This window comes from Falco cherrug, chromosome 4 (genome assembly GCF_023634085.1).
Source record: "Falco cherrug isolate bFalChe1 chromosome 4, bFalChe1.pri, whole genome shotgun sequence".
Classification (NCBI taxonomy): Eukaryota; Metazoa; Chordata; class Aves; order Falconiformes; family Falconidae; genus Falco; species Falco cherrug.
In genome coordinates this window covers 81763820-81782705 of record NC_073700.1, presented here as the reverse complement: position 1 = coordinate 81782705, position 18886 = coordinate 81763820, and the positions used below count along the sequence as shown (strand labels likewise).

The 18886-nt window shown below is 35.2% G+C and overlaps 1 protein-coding gene across 2 annotated transcripts in view; it reads left to right on the top strand.

Moving 5' to 3' along the window:
- The window catches only part of DGKB (diacylglycerol kinase beta), a 363946-nt gene that overhangs the window by 101925 nt on the left and 243135 nt on the right, over nucleotides 1-18886 (top strand). For both annotated transcript variants that reach the window (XM_055710145.1, XM_055710144.1), the window contains 6 exons: nucleotides 40-114; nucleotides 622-741; nucleotides 10263-10380; nucleotides 13133-13221; nucleotides 13302-13418; nucleotides 17268-17366. In XM_055710145.1, coding sequence (XP_055566120.1) covers nucleotides 40-114; nucleotides 622-741; nucleotides 10263-10380; nucleotides 13133-13221; nucleotides 13302-13418; nucleotides 17268-17366 — 618 coding nt within the window. The remainder of the gene's footprint in view (nucleotides 1-39; nucleotides 115-621; nucleotides 742-10262; nucleotides 10381-13132; nucleotides 13222-13301; nucleotides 13419-17267; nucleotides 17367-18886) is intronic.

Sequence of the window (18886 nt, the reverse complement as noted above, 5' to 3'; positions counted from 1 at the left end):
TTACATTAAATATTATAGCTATGGTTTGTTTATCTGTAGGAGCTGGAAAATATCATTGCTCAAATGATGCATGTTGCAGAATACCTTGAGTGGGATGTTACTGAACTGAGTCCAGTAAGTATCCTGTTTTATCACAAGTTTTAATTTAATCATTTTGTGATACTTCATGGCAATGTGTGATTCTATATATTAGTAAGATAAAAATAATAATAATTTGTGGTCCATTATGGCACTGTCAATTAGCACTTTTACAAGTCTTTTTCTGATTAAATCTGATCTGTGAAACATTCTTGCTATAGCTTAAGGTTTTTCTTCAGTGCATGTAGTAACTAACATTTATAACACAACTGATTCGTCTCTGAAAATTTCTTAAAAGTAACTAGCTCTTATTTGTATTGTACATAAGTACACTTGGTTTGGGAACTTTAGGTGATAATAAAATACAAATAGGAATATGACACTTAATCTGAATTGTCAGTTGTCATTTTTCTACAGGTGCCATACAAATATTTTCCTTACTTTTTGCATGCAGATGAGGGAATTGAACATCTGCACATTTTCTAACATGAAGTTGCTATGTTAGAATATGGAATTTATGAGATTTTTCATTAAACTCTGTAGATCCTTCATGAAATGATGGAAGAAATTGACTATGATCATGATGGCACTGTTTCTCTAGAAGAGTGGATACAAGGAGGAATGACAACAATCCCGCTCTTGGTCCTTCTTGGGTTAGAGAATGTAAGTATTAACTTAAAAGCATCAAGTTTCTGCTTGCATGTCAGCTGTGGCCCTCAGTTAGTTTCTCTGTGGCCTCTGTAAAGAATGGCTTTTTATTACTATGGCTGAACGACATGCAAGGAACGGAAGTGTGTCTTTGAAGTTAGAGGAACATTAGTATGTTTGAAGCAGCACCAGATGAGCCAGCTCTGGAGCTGGAAGCTGTAGAAAGTTGATTAATTTGTCCTGTTAACAGCATATTGTTAATTCCTAGATGCGGCAGTATCTGCTAAGAACATTTTACTGCCCATCCACATGTTACAGCTGGCTTGGAACATTGCCTAGGCTTCTCAGCATGGTGCTGTGTTTTGTGGCCTAACCATACTGATTCACAGAACAATCTAGGTTGGAAGAAACTTCTGGAGGTCATATGGTCCAGCCTTTTTTAAAGGCAGGGCCATAGACTGAGTTATACAGGGCCCTGATAAACCCTGTCCTGAATAATTCCTTTGAGGTGGATTCCATCAATTCTGCAGGCAACCTCTCCTAGTGTTAATTGTTCTCAAGGGAAAGAGCTTTTTTTCTTACGTGCAGATGGAATTTCTTCTGTGGCAATTACTGCCTGTTGGCTCTTGTCCCGTCATGTATACATCCCTGTGAAGATAGTTCTTCTCTGTAATTAGCTTAATAAACTGTACTAAGTAGCAATATCAAAGAGAACACTTACACCAAAGTATAGTGTTATGAAAGAAGAGCTTACGTTCTGTACATTTACAGCTTCACATTAAAGATAAGACAGATGTAATTATGCCAGTTAAAGACAGCTGTTTTAACACTGGCATGTTGCCAGTGCCACCTGCTGTCCTGTATTTGAGCTAATTTTCAGCATATGTATCGTAGTGTATCTTTTCTGTTGAGAGAAAACGTTTTTATGTTTGGGGTTTTTTTGGTGTGGGGTTTTTTTTTCCCCTGAAGTGTTTTTTAGATATTTAGATGAAATAATAAATATTATTTATTTTCCCCCATATGCTGCTATGGCCTGACCTAAACCTAGACTGCTGTAGTTGCTCTGTGATATTTTATTTGCCCAAAGAATGGTCAGACTGAGACCTTGCATAGGGAAATATGCAACAAAACAGTGCATTTAGCAGAAGATGCAACATCTTTAATCAAATTAGCAGCTAGGATAACTTTCAGTATATTTGGGTCACTGTAAGTACTAATTCCACAATTCTGTATGTGTGACTGAGTAACAAAAATGTTAAATTACTTCCCTGTCATCAAACAACAGATCTTTTTCAGGCTGAATACCATTATTTCCACAGAATTACTGTAAACAAAGGGCAATAAATGCTCTCAAGAAATCAGTATAGCAGATAACTGGTAGTCATTTTCAGTACAGATTTTTCTTTTGTGACATGTGACAAGACATCCACACTACATGACAGCTAGTGTGGATGTTCTGGGAGTATCTTTCAATGTCTACACTTCTTTCTTTCTAAATGTATCTTTCCTTAAATTCCATGATAAATTAATGAAGATCCTTCTGTAGAGGTTTATTTTCATATTAAAGCAAAAGCTATTAGAAAGCAGCCATGTAAATGTATGTTAACAGACATTTTATCCCTTTGATTATTTTTACTAGTTATTAGATAATTTATCTTGCTACGCATAGCATTATGGCGGAAATAATAAAAATATTTAAACAGTGATCAAAATTCTGTAGCCTGCTATCGGCATGCGTCAGTGTTTCTGTCATCAAGATATTCCCAGTACTATATGTGTTGAAGAGACATAAATGTACAGTTGTGAAAAAATATTATAATGGTATGCACAATGCATTTTTGATCAATAAACATAGTTTTATTAGTTGGAAGCTAGAGTAAAATGAGTGGGGTAGCTTTTAATTTTTTTAAAAAAATATTTTACTGTACTGTGAGTGAAGTTTATTACCTACAGAACTATAGAAGCTGAATTGCTAGTCATTTGGTTATGATTTACTAGGAAATGATGCCATCCTCTAAAAGGGCTCCCATTTTTTCTTTTCATGTTTATAAGTGCTCTTGATTTCTTAAGCCATTCACGTAACAAGCAGAGAAACCCCAGATTTTTAAATTTTCTATCAAAAGTTACTACTACTCCACAGTTCTAAATGATCAAATGTAAGTGTATTTTAGGACATGAAAATATAAATCAAGAAAGTTAAAACTCTCATACCTGTCCATAATTATTTTGTATAAATTGATAGCATGATTTTGAAGTTTTTACAGCATCTAATGTGTTACCTGAGCTCTTCATTCCACTCTATCATTCCCATTAGTGAAAAGCTGTTATTTCTTTTTTCATGCTGCAGTTAGATTTTGCAAATGCAGCTTCCCAGGACTCTCCCTTTTGGCTGTCTGTCTCTCCTTTTAGTTAAGATAATGAAAACTAAAAGAAGTGTCTTTTGGACTCAGTAATCAAATAATAAAGCGCTGATATCTTAGTTTTCCACAGGCTGATTAATATGTAAAAATAAAAGGCATAACTTACTGGCTTATGCTGCTTAGACATGTCCAAGTAGTCTTCACGTGTTGAAAATAAGCAAACCCCCCCACCCCACCCCCAAAACAGCCAAAAAATTATCTCCCATTCTTTTAACTTTAGGCAACTATGGTTTGGCTCTATGCTGATCTCAGGCAATGATGAAATTTTAAATTACAAAGATAATTTCAGAGCTTGTCCAGTGTGTTAGTAACAAATAATTGTCAATATAGTTTATTAAAAAAAGAAAAAAAAATATACCAGTCAAGTCTTTAATTTGTTTTGCATTGGGGTCCATTAACTTACTGTAATAGACTTAACTCTTACACAGGGTTTGCACAAACAGTACAAGATTCTCAGCTGGTGTAGTTTGTTATACTAGTATCAGCGAAGCTATGATAATTTATTTGTGCTGAAGATTTGTCATAGTACCTTCAGAATTCAGCTATGTTGTTTGTACTTAATCTTTAGTTTCCTTTAAGAGCTATATAAAAAGGTTAGCTATCATGTAAAAGGTTTAGATTTCATTTAAAGCCTTTCAAGCAGTTTTTATTGCATGGAGTGTTAGGAGCTTTAGTTACAATAATTGAAAAAAATCAAAGAAGCATTTAAGTGAAATGCGGAACTATATTATACAAAATAAAAGAATAAACAAGTTCGTTGTAAACAATGGGGTTGAGATAGCCTAGTCTTTCACAGGTTTGAGGTCAGAGGCTTCATCAGTAATCCCCTTGTAAGAGACAGGAGTATTAAGTTGTTAATATAAATATTGGCCAGCCAGCTGCTGCCAAGTTAAAAGACATAACAAGGAAATCTGCTTGATTTTCCTTTTAATCTCTCTCTGCCCCCCTTCCCTCTTTTCCTAGACTTTCACGAAACTTCTAGTGCCCACTCTAACTTAGCAGAGATTACTCAATTAATTTAAAAGTTGCTGGAGCAGTTTAGAGTCATGGAGATAAACGGATAAAAAGCATTAAGTCTCATTTCTCTAGGAAATCAACCTAAATATCCAGTTTATTTTATTTTATCTGGTTTTATGCTTTCTATTTCTTCCTAAAACTTGAGTTTAGAATTGCTGTGAAGGTAGAACTTCGAAATACCAAGAGTTTTATCTCTGGGAATGTTCCAGGATGTGAAAAATGCATTCTTATTTTGGCACTTTATAAGGCAATTGCTGTCCTAAAAAAACAATTTCAGTACAAGGTAAAGGATTTAAATGAGAACTTAATTGGCTCTTATTCTATAGGGGTTCTGAGGTCTAGTTGTGCCAGTTTTATGAAAGTTGTTCCAAGAAATTCTCTCATGAAAAGTGAGAATTTAAGGAACTAAAAAAAAAAAAATAATTAAGTAACTATAGAGGAAATTGTTATAAATAACAATTTATAACAATTGTGGTAAACAGTAATAAATGTTTGAGGTGGATTTTTTTGCTGTGTCACACTTCAGTTTGCAGTATTCACAGGCCTTGTCCTCAGCAACTTTCCAAATATATTTTTGCTTCTTAAAGCCATTGTTTCCCATCCAAACACAGATTGGACAGAGATGTCCCTGCATTACTGCTTCTGGTTGATAAATATACTTTTGGGAAGTGGCCTATTGCATACTAGCACCCTTAGGCTATTTATTCTGCTCTTCCACCATAGAAACCTTCAAAGTGTCTGACCTTTTTATTTCATTCTGCATTAAGTAGATCAGCATTGTCAGTGAATTTCCGGAGTTACCCTATTGACTCCCCTGGCATTGCTTAAAATGCCCTTTGTAATCTGAGCACAAAAAGCTGCTTAATGACAGTTTGCTTCTCCAACTCTGCTCTTTGTAGGAATTCCTTACTTGTACAGTATTATTCCACTCTGTTCTGATAAAATCACTTGATTTCTCTTCTAAAGTATTTGCATGACAGATATTTTGATCTCACTTGTCTTGTGTAATGGATCATTACTACCGCCTCTGCCAGTGGTTGTACAAAAAGTAGGTATAAACTGCAAGTTCACAAATGCTGGCTTTTAAAGAAATCCTGGTTTAGGAGGGAGTGGACAGTATTTTGTTCCCTCTCCTCTGGCCACTAGATGTCACGGTTGCACTGTATGTCACTGCTCCTGTATGAGGGCTGAAAAGCTGCCCTAAGGTGACAGAGAAAGTGAACAACAGAAAATGCTCCCTAACAGTTGCCGATAATCTGAAACCAAACCACTATGCCTTTCTTTTAAGCCGCCAGTTGTATTTTTCAACCCATTTCACTCTTCAAATTGACGTAAATCTCAGTGGGACAAACACATTTGTGTTGATGTGTGAGTGTGCTTTAACTAAATCTGAAGGAAATACTCTTACAATTTTATTTTGGATCTTCAAGCAGCAAATATTATGCTATTGCACTATCATGCTATTCCATGGGATGGAATACTTGAGTGTGAATCCACACTTGGCGAGTACTGCTTCTTGTGTTGTATATCCCATTATTGTTGGCTGGCTTTGAGCTCTGACTAGTCAAAAGTGGATCCAAACTGGGGACTGCAAACATTTGCAAGTCTTGCGTGGGCTCTGTTGCACCGTGAGGAGTCCTTCTCAGGCTGAAGTCTGAAATGACTGTTTAGTACCTAGGCAGTTTCATAGAGCTGTATTTCTTTCATTGTGAGGCATAAGAATGATCTGGCGTTTTTTGATATTTTTGTAAGACCTGTCTGAAGTCTGGCAGGTGGATTTTCTAAAAGGCTGAAGCGCTGGTGAGCCATATGCTATTTCCATATGTACAGAGGGCGAAACCAAGCCCCTGCTAGAAGAAGCTGTAGCTTACCCACTTTGTGCAAGCTCCTTACCAGCTGGGAAGCAGGCTCACCCCCCGGGAGAACGGAGCTGTTTCACCAGGGTCGCTTCGCGGCGTTGCCAGCAGAGGGGGCGATGTCAACGCTTGGTGAGGCTGCACGGCGCGAGCCGCCACCAGCGGGCACCTCTTTTTTGACAATGCTGTCAACTTTTAGGCTTTGCTAGCTCCCTCTTCTTTGCAGGAGGTTTGCAAATGGCTTTCCTTACTACAGTTCTGCTTTTCCTTTTGCCTGTAGGTTGGTGGAAACCCAGGAGAAGTCATGAGTAACTCTAACCTCATCTTTGTTTAGGGTGTAAAATAAGTGGTATTTCATTCAGTTATACAAATGACCATTATTTAAAATGTAATTTCTGAAGCATTCCAGTCTGTGCAGATCACAAGTGACTACCAGTTTAGGGACTGTGGCTAATTATGAAGCTTTTTATAACAAATTAATTTCCCCTCCTGTGTTCCATTCCGTGCTACCATTTTCTTGTGTGCATGTTAATGGATTTCTGGATGATCAGGATAGTACGCTGGTGAGTGTGTGGATGAAGGCTGGAGAAATGATTTTTATTTTTTCCTTCCCTCCCCTTTCTCCAGCACGTGCGTGCACACACACACACGCATATCTAAATATCTCAGAAGTGAGGAGCCTTCTTGAATAGCATGTCTCCTGAAGGAGGTTAGTCCCTCTCTCGTTGAACCAGAAGAGACTTAGAACCCCGTCTCTCCAAACCAAATTAAACAAAACCTTACATGATTTCTTTGCTGAGAGTCACTGAGGAATATGGATCTTAATTTCTGTTAATGGGAGGGGCTATGTGGTTTAATGAACATTTTTCTCATGTTCCCACTGACTGAATGCCCAAAGATCAGTCATAAAAAAATATTCAAGTCATGTAAATATTCTTAAAATAAATGTAAACAAAATAACAGTAAGCAGTGATAGAATAACTTAGCAGACTTGCTAACATCCTTCTCCCTTGGTTGCTTGTTACTGACTCTTCTCATAGAAAACACTGAGTGTGATGGCATTTCAGACACTGCAGCTATTGTAAGAGGGGATACTTGCTAGAATGAAAGTTTATCAGTGATTTTATTTCCTTTTTTAAGTCTCAGAATCTTGAGTTTTGTGCCTGAAACCTTTAAGGTCTCTTGGTTACCTTTATTTACAAATACCTAAAAAAGCTGAAGTAAGTTAATATTAAACCAGATTAGGGATGTGTAGCTAAATTCTGTGACTGCATAAAATTTTCCACTGATTCTGAGGCTGGTTCTTTCGTGGTTGACTTGCTTTTCTAAGGTCAGGTCCATTTGGCAATCAAATCTGTGGTAGAAGTGTCAGGACCATAAGTTAAGAGAATCGTTGTTAACAAAATAAATGTTACGGTTGTCATTATGTGCTAAAGTCTGCATATGGCATACGGAGGCTTCGTTTTCAGTGATGTATAATGAAGTGAGGAAGAGATTGTTACTGTACCTGCCCTGCTTTGAGATCTTCTTAATGACTATTTGTTTTTAAACTCTTTCTCAGGATATGGAAGCAAAATGAGTGAATGTCAGTAAATGCACTGATGTGTCAGAATTGTCGATTTTATTCATACTTAAAGACTTGCATTGAGGGGGCTTTGTTTCACATTATGTCTTTTTTTTTTTTTTCTTGGCAATGTTTTAAAAAGTTATGTGCATGCATAATCATATGCAGCACTTTATTGCTTATTTTTGGCAGTGCACAAGAGCAAAAATTTAATTTGCTGTTTTCCAAAAGTGCATTGTGTTTATGTAATGGATTTGCATCAGTTGCAGTCTGTAACACAGTTAAGTGTTTTAATTGGCAGAACACCCACATCAAGACTTGTTTGTTTTTCTGATAAGGAAATGCCAGCTAACTTAGTCCATATGTTCTGTTCAAATAAGACGCAACGTATTCACATGTAATGGCCATTCTTTAAAAATGAAATTAAAACAAAAAAGTAACACAAACCTAACGTGGAAGAGGGGCAAGTTTATGCATAATTATGAAATTTTGTTAATTTTCAGAAATAGCAAATAGTTTGCTGAGGAAAACTGCTCGGCTTGCATTTTAGGTGCTTGTGGTTTATGACTGCGTTTGCTGATGACCTGAGTCATGTTAAAATGAATGTGTACGTTGTTTACTGTTTTTTCTCAGAAGGATTTACATGGTCTTTATTGTCTAGTAATTGTGTACTTTCAGAAGGCTTGAGACTCACATATTATCTTGTAGTTTAACAATACCTTAAAAATTTGTGGAGAGTGGTAGTAAGGTGGAAAGAAAAATAGTTACTGAGCTCTGTTTAATGAAATCCATCCTCTTCAGCTGCCAGTCATGAAGGAGCTTGACAGGCTTCTAGTGCTCCACAGCTGCAGAAGCTATTTCTGCTTCTTCAGGGAAAACTGGAAAACTTCCACATTATTCTCCAGCCCAAGAACCCCACATTAGGCATCTGCTCTGCTCTTTCTGCAGAAAGGGGACCTTGACATTGCCCAGCTGTCAGAGATGGCATTTGAACTCCCGCTGATAATATCGGGGGAACTCCACTTAGGCTCTGATCCTGATATCTCAATAGAGAAAAATATTCCAGCTGACTTCTGTTCCTTTTGTTTTAGGTAATTCGTAGGAATTATTCAAATTTCTGTTCTGGCTAGGTCCTGGCTTTGAACCAAACATTCTTAAATTCTTGGAGTGCTGATTTTCCTTCAGGATACCTCCTCCCCGCCCCCCCCCCCCCCTCCCCAAGGATGAAGAAGTCTTCATTTTCTCTGATTGTCATTGATGGCTAACTCTTAGACTACAACAATACTGATTTTTCAGGACATAACTCATGACGTATATGCTTATACAGGATAAAACTGAATTTTTATTAAAAATTATGTCCACTGTCTTACATTGACTTTCCTTATCAGTGAAAACCATAACATTGTTGAACATATAATCAGGAATATTGTACATACATGGTGACAGGTAGTATCAGTAGTTGATAAAAGAAATCAGAAACTGAATGAGAACCAGTCAATGATATGGCTTCTGAGAAACCAAGATTGATGTAGCTTCTTTTAGCTATGTGACAATTTCTTCTTGGTATTGAAATGACCAAGAATACTGTAGTGTTTCAGTGATACACAATAAAGAATCAGACTACTGCAGCCCATTTCCAGATGATAGACATTAACTGCCTTTGTTCCATTGGAGGTTGTATTTAGTAAAAAACAAAATTTAAGAAAATCGAGTTCTATTACATTAGCTTAATCTATTTTTTTAAAATAAAAACCTCTGATGATTGCAAAAAGGAAAAATTCTGATGGCCACGCTTGCAAAGAAACCTGGAATTTATAGAATTAATTTAAAATCTGTACCAAGTGCACATAAGTTTAAAACCCTTCTATTAACAGTGAGGTCTCAGAATTATCCCATTAGAAGGAAGAGGAGAATCATGCAACTAAAAACCTATTTTCATAAACGTAAATGATTTGTTAGTATTTTACTTGTATGTGTAAGTTATATTGGGCCCCTGAGTTGTATGTGCCGATTGGTTGATCAGTCTATTTATGCAAGATTTGAGTAAGTGCTGCAGCTATCTGAAACGCGTGGGCTTAAATGTAAGGAATTCAATTTTTAGAGAAGAGGTCCAGGATATAAATCTCACCCTTAAACATTTGCTTTTGGATAAACTCTCAGCAGTAGATTAACATAAATTAAACCTGACAATAGTTATTGTGGTGTGGTTGGATTTCCCACTTCACATATGTTGATACGTGATTCTAAGGGTCATTAAGGATAAAGCTGTACTTCAAAGAAATACTTTTTGTTTGTTTTGGGGAGTTTTGCCTTCAAACCTGCAGCATCCTTACTTTTACAATTACTCTAGAGCAAATTTTAGTTAGCTTTAATACTAGTTGTAATCTAATATCAACCTAGGTTTATTGCTAGCACTGTGTTGCAGAGGTGACAGTAGCCTGGTGTTTTTTCCCCGAGTTGTTTTTGAAATACATGGATGTCCATGAGCTTCTGAAAAATTTTTTATTATATGTTCGCCTGTGTATTTAGACTGATTATACTGTGATCTGGTGCAGAGTATTAAAGGAAGTAACAGCTTGTCTTTTATGTTCTTGAGTCAGTCTCAAATTTTTATTGGCACTTATATATTTCATTGTTTATTTTATTAAGTGAAATCTGTTTCTTTTATGTCCTGTGCAGAATGTGAAAGATGATGGGCAGCATGTATGGAGACTGAAACACTTTAACAAGCCTGCCTACTGTAATCTTTGTTTGAACATGCTAATCGGAGTAGGCAAGCAAGGTCTCTGCTGTTCTTGTGAGTATAAGCATTTCAGTATCCATTTGCATACAGGTCTATTTCTAGAAATGTTACGCTTGCTGCATAACAAAGAACTAGTAGCTTCCCAGTGCAAAACCGTTGCTAGCACAATGGTGACTCCCCCTCTGTCTTTTATGCTTGAATGCTCAAGGTTCCATTTCTAATTTTTCATCTAATTTTTCAGGATATCGGGCTTTCAGAACTGTCGTTTGGGGGAGTTTTCTGTATTATAACAGCTCTCAGTGTTAGCTCCCTTTGGAGTCTGCCTCTTTTTTTTTTTCTTTTTTCTTTTTTTTTTCCTTTTTTCTTTTAGCAAGTATCCTGCTTAAGTTTCAACCTTATATTTTTGTTATTCTTCTTTTGATTTTATTAATAATTATTCATATTCTTTAACAGATATCAACTTAACTAGCCTCTAAGTCCCATGTTGGTTTATTCACATTTTGCACAGATTACTTCTTTTGTTAATCATGAATGTCAAAATCCCAGTTTCTCCAAAATCAAGTTCTGCTTGATTTCTAAAGTTTTGTATGCTTACTTGGTTTGTAATCATAAATCTCAGACTTGCCATTCTTTCACATATTGACTCATTATAGCGTTTAAGGTAAATGAACACAAGATAGAGTAGTTTTATTGTGTTCATCTAATGTGATCTGCCTTTAGACTACTAGATGCAGTCACTACAGTTCAATTCCTGAGTTATATCTATGTATCTCCTAATCATCTGTGTTTGGCCACCTCATAACCTGTATCTTGAGAAACCAAATCTTGCTGTAAGATACCTTGTCTCTTGTTTCAAGAGATAGATGTTCCATATCTTTCTTTCGTGGTGTGTTCCAATGATTAATCATCTTTTTTTAAGACCTATTTTCTGATTTGAATATGTCTGGTAGACTGTTCCAATGATTGGTTCGTGTTATGCCCTGCTCCATTAGATTAATGAGATCTTTAGTACCCACTATATTCTTCTCATGATGGTATCAAGTCACCTTTCATTGTTCTTTTTGATAAATTAATCAGTTTCTTAGTGTAACTTACTTTCTCCGTTTTGGTATGAAAGATAGCTCATCAGAGCTGATCAGGACCTTTCTGCCTGTACGTTTCTATTGATGTAACTTGAGAGTCATCTGAATGAATAAGGGGTTTAGAACTGACCATTTCTCTCTCCTCTGTGGGCTACAGATTCTTTCAAACATAATTCAGATGTAAATCCTCCATCTATGCATTTTCTCGTCATATAATTTCATTCATAATACTATGGAATGAAGATAAATACTTTTATTAAAATTGAAACTAATAGAAATTGCATAACTGCAGATTACTAAATGCTGAGGAAAGTAACTGGAATATGTATATTAAATGCTGAATTGACTATTAGATCTTGAAACTTGCTTTCTTTAATATTCCTTTATGTAAACTGATGTAAACAATCCTTGTAATGAAATATAAAGACCCATACATGTTTGAAAGAGAAAATTCTATTCAGCAAATAATGTAGATCAGCTTCTTCAGTAGTTATCAGAAATGTTATATAAACTGCCCCCAAAAGGACCATCCTTACAAAAGTTGTAATTTCCTCTGCTATAATGTACCTTCTAAAATTTTTTTACTGTGCTTCACATTTATTTGATGAGAACAATGGTCCCAGAGTATCTGAAGAACATCCACATGCTCCTTTCCATTACTGCATGCAGCAAGATTTCCTTATCTCACTAACCTTCTTCTCCAATGTCTTTTCAGAGCATTGCTATAGATTTCATTATTTGCATTTTAGATTGTGTGGGAGGAAAAAAAAAAAATGGAACTGCAGGGGGCCTCACCATCCCTCCGTGGTCCAATCAACAATGTTGCTCCCTGCAGTTTGTCTGATTAATGGCTGCGCCTCCCACTGGGTTTGTGTAATAGGTGCAAGCAAGGTGTTTAGAAGTACTTTGTGCTTAATTGCTCTCGAGGTCAAAAGCGTGAGACTTATGCCATGCAGGGAGAAATTCATTCTCAGTTTTTAATAGTTGACTCTATTGAATGCAGGTATAATCTGTAGCATTATTTCCTCATCTGGGCACAGTTGTATAGTTGAAGTCAGGAGAGCTTTGCATTGTACCCTGACATTTTTATGTTTTCCAAAATGCAGCTATCCTGATCTTCACAGACCTGGTCAACAACAGTAGTCACATAAAGGTGGTGTGGAGGAGTTAGGAAGAAAAGTTTTTCAGGAGTTGCTGTTTGGGGAAGTAAAAGTTAAAGTTGGGGTGATTTACATAGAATGCATGAAAGCAGTTGCTATCTGAAAATGGGCTAATCAGCCATTTAAGATTTATAAATCAATAGAAGGAATGACATAAATTCATTGGCTTTTATTTTTGTGCTTGCCAGCTGCTCTCATGCTTATAGTTTGTAAAATATAGATTTCTTTCTACTAGCAAATGACACCAAACCATGTGGCAGTCATCAATTTGCCTTTAATATTTTTGTCATTTGGGAATTATTGTGAGAAAATGTAGTGAGCTCTGATTTAATTAGGCATTTCCTGTTATGCAATGATAGTGCATTCTTGGATTTCTCACTTGCATAATATTTCCTGTTCTAATTGGCCTTTTGTATTCCATGGAAAAAGCAGTCTAGTTTGAGTTTTCATTGACTGATTGAATTGATTATGTAGGGATGGCATACTGGTAACATTACTTGTTTCATAAAAATGTAGTTAGAAACACCATTGCCTCCACATCTATTAATGTGTTCCTTTTTTCAGTTTGCAAGTATACAGTCCATGAACGCTGTGTCTCAAGAGCTCCCGCATCTTGCATCAAAACATATGTGAAGTCCAAAAAGAATACTGATGTAAGTTGGAGGTAGCATTGTCTTTGCCATGGACCTGTTAATTTAGTAACAATATGTATATCCACTCTTCTCTTTTACAGGTAATGCACCATTTCTGGGTAGAAGGAAATTGTCCAACAAAGTGTGATAAGTGTCACAAAACTATAAAATGTTACCAAGGCTTGACTGGACTTCACTGTGTTTGGTGTCAGATCACAGTGAGTATACTGTAGTAAAACCTCAGCGCAGGTTACAGAGACAAAAATCTGCATATCTTTTTTTATAGCCTCGTAATTCAAAAGTTATCGCTCAGTTTTATCATCAGGAATGGATAATGTGTGTTTTAAGAAGCAGTATATGCAGAATATTCATAGGAGTCCTTAATTCTTGCAAGCAAATAGGCTTAAAGATGTACTCTGCTTCAAGACAGTATACAGATGGAAATAATATATGTCACTCTAAAGAGCAGAATTCCCAATCTACATTATAGAAAGATTCTAAAAGAATTCATAGCACTAGGGAAAGTCAAGGTCACTGTGACACTAGGGCAAAATCCTAATGTGTGGTATACTGACAGGCAAATGAAACTGAGGACATCTGATAGGATACAGTGATTTCAAGTGTCTGGGAATAATAGCAGGGATATCTTGATAATATACTAATCTGTACAGCAAGTCTAATATATACAACTTTTGTACACTCCTTATTCAGCAGGAACCAATAACTGAAACTAATGACATTCAAGGAACACTGCCCTTATAAGTGAAATCTTCATGCTAGAAGGAGCAAGGCCAATATTTCTGTTCTTAGCCAGGGCAGGATTTAAATCTAAATGGGGAGAGATTCAGCCTTCTTCTAAGGTTTTTGCTTTTTTGCTGATATCATTATTATTGTTATTGTAATGGAACAGCAGTTGTTTGTTCAGTGTTTTAAATAATAATATGAGACTGAGGCATTGGTGAATGTTTGTTTTCAACATACATGTTTGGATGTTTTATGACATATTTTCTTAACATAAGAATGCAAAATATGAAACATCATAAAAGACAATAGATCCAGCCTACTTTCAGTGATAAGCTGTTATGATTACTTAAAACCCAGTATTTTAGAAGAAAGCAAATATGTAGTCCAGATTGCTGTCAAAATTTGGATAATATATGTAGAGAGTAAAACACTCAATCCAATTTTATTTCATGCAGATAATTAAATTGAAGGCAATGGCTATCTGTGTTTAGATGGGTAACTAAGAGTGTTCTGCTCTAGTTTGCATCTGTATAACATGTATTTCATTCAAGAAATACATGTTACATAAGGGTCCTTCTTAAAGTCCAAAGTTGCAAATTCTGTAGCTCCTCAGAAAAAATATTTTCCCATTATTTCACGTGAATCTGGACCAGGTTTGCAAAAGCCTTTTTCTTGAAGGTACGCATCAAGATTTAGAGGATTTCCATAAGAACTGATATTTACTGAGGAAGTACTGAGAAATTATTTATCATTGAAATCCCTGTGAAGGAAGAGGCTGAATTCTCTTGAAAATAGCTTAGGTTCTTGTGTGCATATAAAATGTTTAAATATATATCAACATTCCAATTAAGAATGAACCTGATTTTTTTGACTGCCAAAATTAAAAATGTTGGCTCTGAGGTTTACAATTTTGTAATTGTATTTCCACCAGTAACTGAAAGATTTTTATTTTCTGTAAAACTTTAATGTTGGATTTTTAAAATAACTTTCTTAATCTTTTTACCTAACTTTTATGGCTTCAGGTATAAATTAGACACATAAGTGAAACAAGATTATTTTTTAAGTTTTTAAAATACTGCAAATTTCTTGTTGTTCAATCTCCTAATCACTCGTCTTGCAATTCTGTGTGTTCTATGTATTCTATCGCAGTGACATCCTTTGCTAATAGTAATAAATTTATTACTGGTAAAAGTGTTTTAAATTTCTAACAGATGCATGATTTTTGAAGGAATACTCTAAAAGTTGCGTAATTATCATCACATCCTTCGTACATTTTCAGTTCCTTGTACAACAACACGCTTAGGGCTTGTTGATGACACATTTTTGTAATGTAAGAGGATGTTAGTTATTACACAACTAATTCTGAGCCTCTTTCATGCATTTTAAGTATCTCTTCTTCTTACAACTGAATAGGGTCATTTCTAGTGTCAAATAACTGAATCTAATCTCAAAATGTAGGTATGTTTTTCACTAAGGAGGCTTGTTACACTGAGTTCTTAGCCAAGCCCATGATTCCCTCTTCCATATACTCTATAGTTCTCTATCACAGTCTTGTAAATGTTTTTTTCTCTTGTTTTCCCTAAAGCAAATATGGTTTTTCCTACTTTGCAGGGATCTGGTTGTGAGGGAGGTAATATTCTATGGGAGCTAGGTTTGGGGTAAGGGAATTTTGGGGAAATGTATTCAAAAATCTGCTAATTTTTTTTTTTTTTAGAAGATGTGTATTATTTTATTGTGTTATTTTCATTAAAGCTACATATCTTCTACCATTTCTGTTGTCTGCTATGCACTAATTCTGTTGTCAAAGATCAGAAGAGACTAATAAGAAGATTAAGCTATTTTTTTCATAGATAAGTTTGCATGTCACCGAGTAGCAAAGCTGCTAATTACCACTGAATGTGTGAAGATACTTTTATTTGATGTAACATGGCCTGGTGTGCATTAATTATGGTACAAGTAGCCTTACCACTGAGGCAGAGAATTAGCATGACAAATGATTTAGATTACAGGACTGCCAAAATACCCTCACAATAAGGCTTTAATACTCTGAGTAAATCGAAACTCATTAGACTTTTATTTTCTGTTGCTAAGTAACTGCCTGAAAAGGTAACTTTGCAGTATAAATGAATAAGGACGAGGCTAATATTAGGTGCCATTCAGTTCAAAATTCAGAAATGTTATGTCAACATTAACTGTACAAGATAACTTTATGAAGACCGTATTACCGGTAAAGCTTATATATATCAGCAGCTGGTACAATTTTATTGTAATAGAGTTCATACTGACATAGTTAAATCATCTAAGGGAAAATGAATCAGTCTTTCGAAAAATGTGATTTACAGATGCAGACACTGAACTACAGATTTTATAACAGCTATTGAACCTGTTGAACTAACGCTGTGTGCTGCCTATTATACTAGTTAAATCACTTGTTAAATAGGGTTTTTACTTCCAAATTTCTGATGTTTATTATCCTGAATATTTTTCTTTTATGCAAATATACATATCTTATAAAAAAAAAAAAGTATTCATCTTTATGGGAAATGCACGTTACCTGAAGAACTTAATGCACAGTTTATTGAATCAGTGCAGAAATAGGATCATATAGGTTGGAAAAGAAACTTTAAGATCATCAAATCCAAAATAATAAACTTTCATGGAATTTTAAAATATGAAGTTTTATTTTATTGTGGCTACCTTTAATAGCATTGTGAAGTATACTAATTAAATGTGAATGTTTTGCATGGTCCAGGCACGCTACTATGCCTTTGTACTGTGTGGCTGGATATATATATTTGTTGAAAAATTCTGTTTGGAGACATTTAAATTGACTTAAATCCTAAAATATGAACAAGAGCTCTTGATTGCTAATGCAAAATATTTCAACAAATATAACATTATTTGTTGGCATTTTATGTTGATGTTATATACACATTTTTCCCTTCCACATTTTTAACAGTACCAAAGTAAGCCAATGCTTTTTCAGTCAGCAGACCTGAGGATTTTCTTTTGTCTTTTCAGAGAAGAATTCTTCTCATTCCTTTCAGGAAAAGTGGATGAATGCTAAGAATAAAGTAGAAAAAGGAGAGTAATTCAGGTTCTTCAGCAGTCAATGGGAGCCAGAGCACTGTTCTTTGCTTCAATATAAATTCATTGGTTGTTGTCAATCCTAAGAGGCTTTACACTGCAGTGTGTTTAATTTTCCTTCTAGTACTCCACTAATAATTAGATTAATTAAACTCACCCCATTCTAGGATGCCCATTTTCTTAGACTGTATTAATAAAATGTCTAAGTTGAATCTTCATGTTCTGTCTTCCTGTAGTTGCATAACAAATGTGCTTCACATCTAAAACCTGAATGTGACTGTGGACCGTTGAAGGACCATATTTTACCACCCACATCAATCTGCCCAGTAGTATTGGTGAGTTACCCGTATGTTTATTTAAGATGTAATCCTCTGTCATAGGTAATGGCTGAAACAATGCTGGGACTAATTGCTAGAGTATTTGTTAAATTCACGGAGCTGTGTGAAACTTAAACACAATGGGCGATCCTGGCTGATGAGTTTATAAGCATGTGTGCTTTATCCTCTGCATATTGCAGTTTGCTTCATGTAAGAATGAACTTTCTGTAGGGCATATTATAACTGAAGCTGACTCAGGTTTTATCACTTACTCAGACTGTACTTACCAGAAACTGTATAGGCAGAACACTTCTACATTTTACATCTTTTATAGATCCAGCTTCCCAGAATAATGAAGTTATTCTTATGGACAGTTTTTGCTTGGGATGCATATTGTATATCTGCAATGCTGAGGTCTCTGATCTAAGCCGGAGGTTACCTAGAATGATGACACTGGTCTTGCAGTAAGCTATGCATCAACATTATGGTATATTTTATTCTGCAGTCATGGACAGTAAATTTCTCTGTCCACAAAAACAATAACTCAATTCAATGAAAATAAAAATGCATGCTATGTGTAGGTTGTATAGAAGAGCTGATCAGTTTATCATGAAAAAAGAGCTTTGGAATTAACTTACGTATTCATATATTAAATTGGATGTTTTATGCTGGGTAAAGGCATAGCAGCATCATTCATAAAAGAACAGACATGTGGTCCTCTTACTTTAAATATATTTCAAAATAAGAGTAAGAACTGCTTGAACTTAAGAGTAATGATTTATTGCAGGGAGGAAACCCAAGAAAATGTACCTTCTAATCTTAAACATGTTTCTGGTATGTTTCTGATCATTAAGAATAATATTCATGCCTATTGTAAATTACTTGTTTTCTGATTAATCCTTTTGGGTGTTTGTTTACAAATCTGCTAAGGGATGGATGCTAGACTTTGGCCATCTACTTGAGTAAACTGGGACTATTCCATTGCTGTCAATGAAGGTAAAGCAATGGAAAGCTGGCTTTAATATTTATGAATTATTATTTTAGTATTTTTGAAAAGTCATAGGAGTAGTTTTGTAGTTTTTCTGTCATAGTATTTTGATATTACCTGGACAAATTCTCAATAATAATGGTAAAATATTATTTTAAGTTTGTTGGATAATTACTTGCTCAAGTACATTATTTAATTTTCAGGATTTTAGGTGATACTTTAAAAGTTAACATGTAGAAATTCTGATTTTGTTTCTATACTGTTTCCATTTTATTGTTATTTATTGTTTTCTATTCTTAAAAACTGAATAAAGCCTCAGCATGAAATTTCATCTTCAATTATATTTGTGTAACTCCATTTTCTTTTCAGGAGAGGAAGAGGGGTAGAGGAATTAAGTTTTTCAGTTCCACAATTGGAATTTAGTTAAGTTATTTAGAGGATATGTAAAACCACTCTAGGGTCAAATCGCCCTTGGATAGACTTGTTTTATCTCAAATTTTGAAGGCATAAGCAGAAGTAAATATGTTTTCCTGTATCAGAATAATGTTTC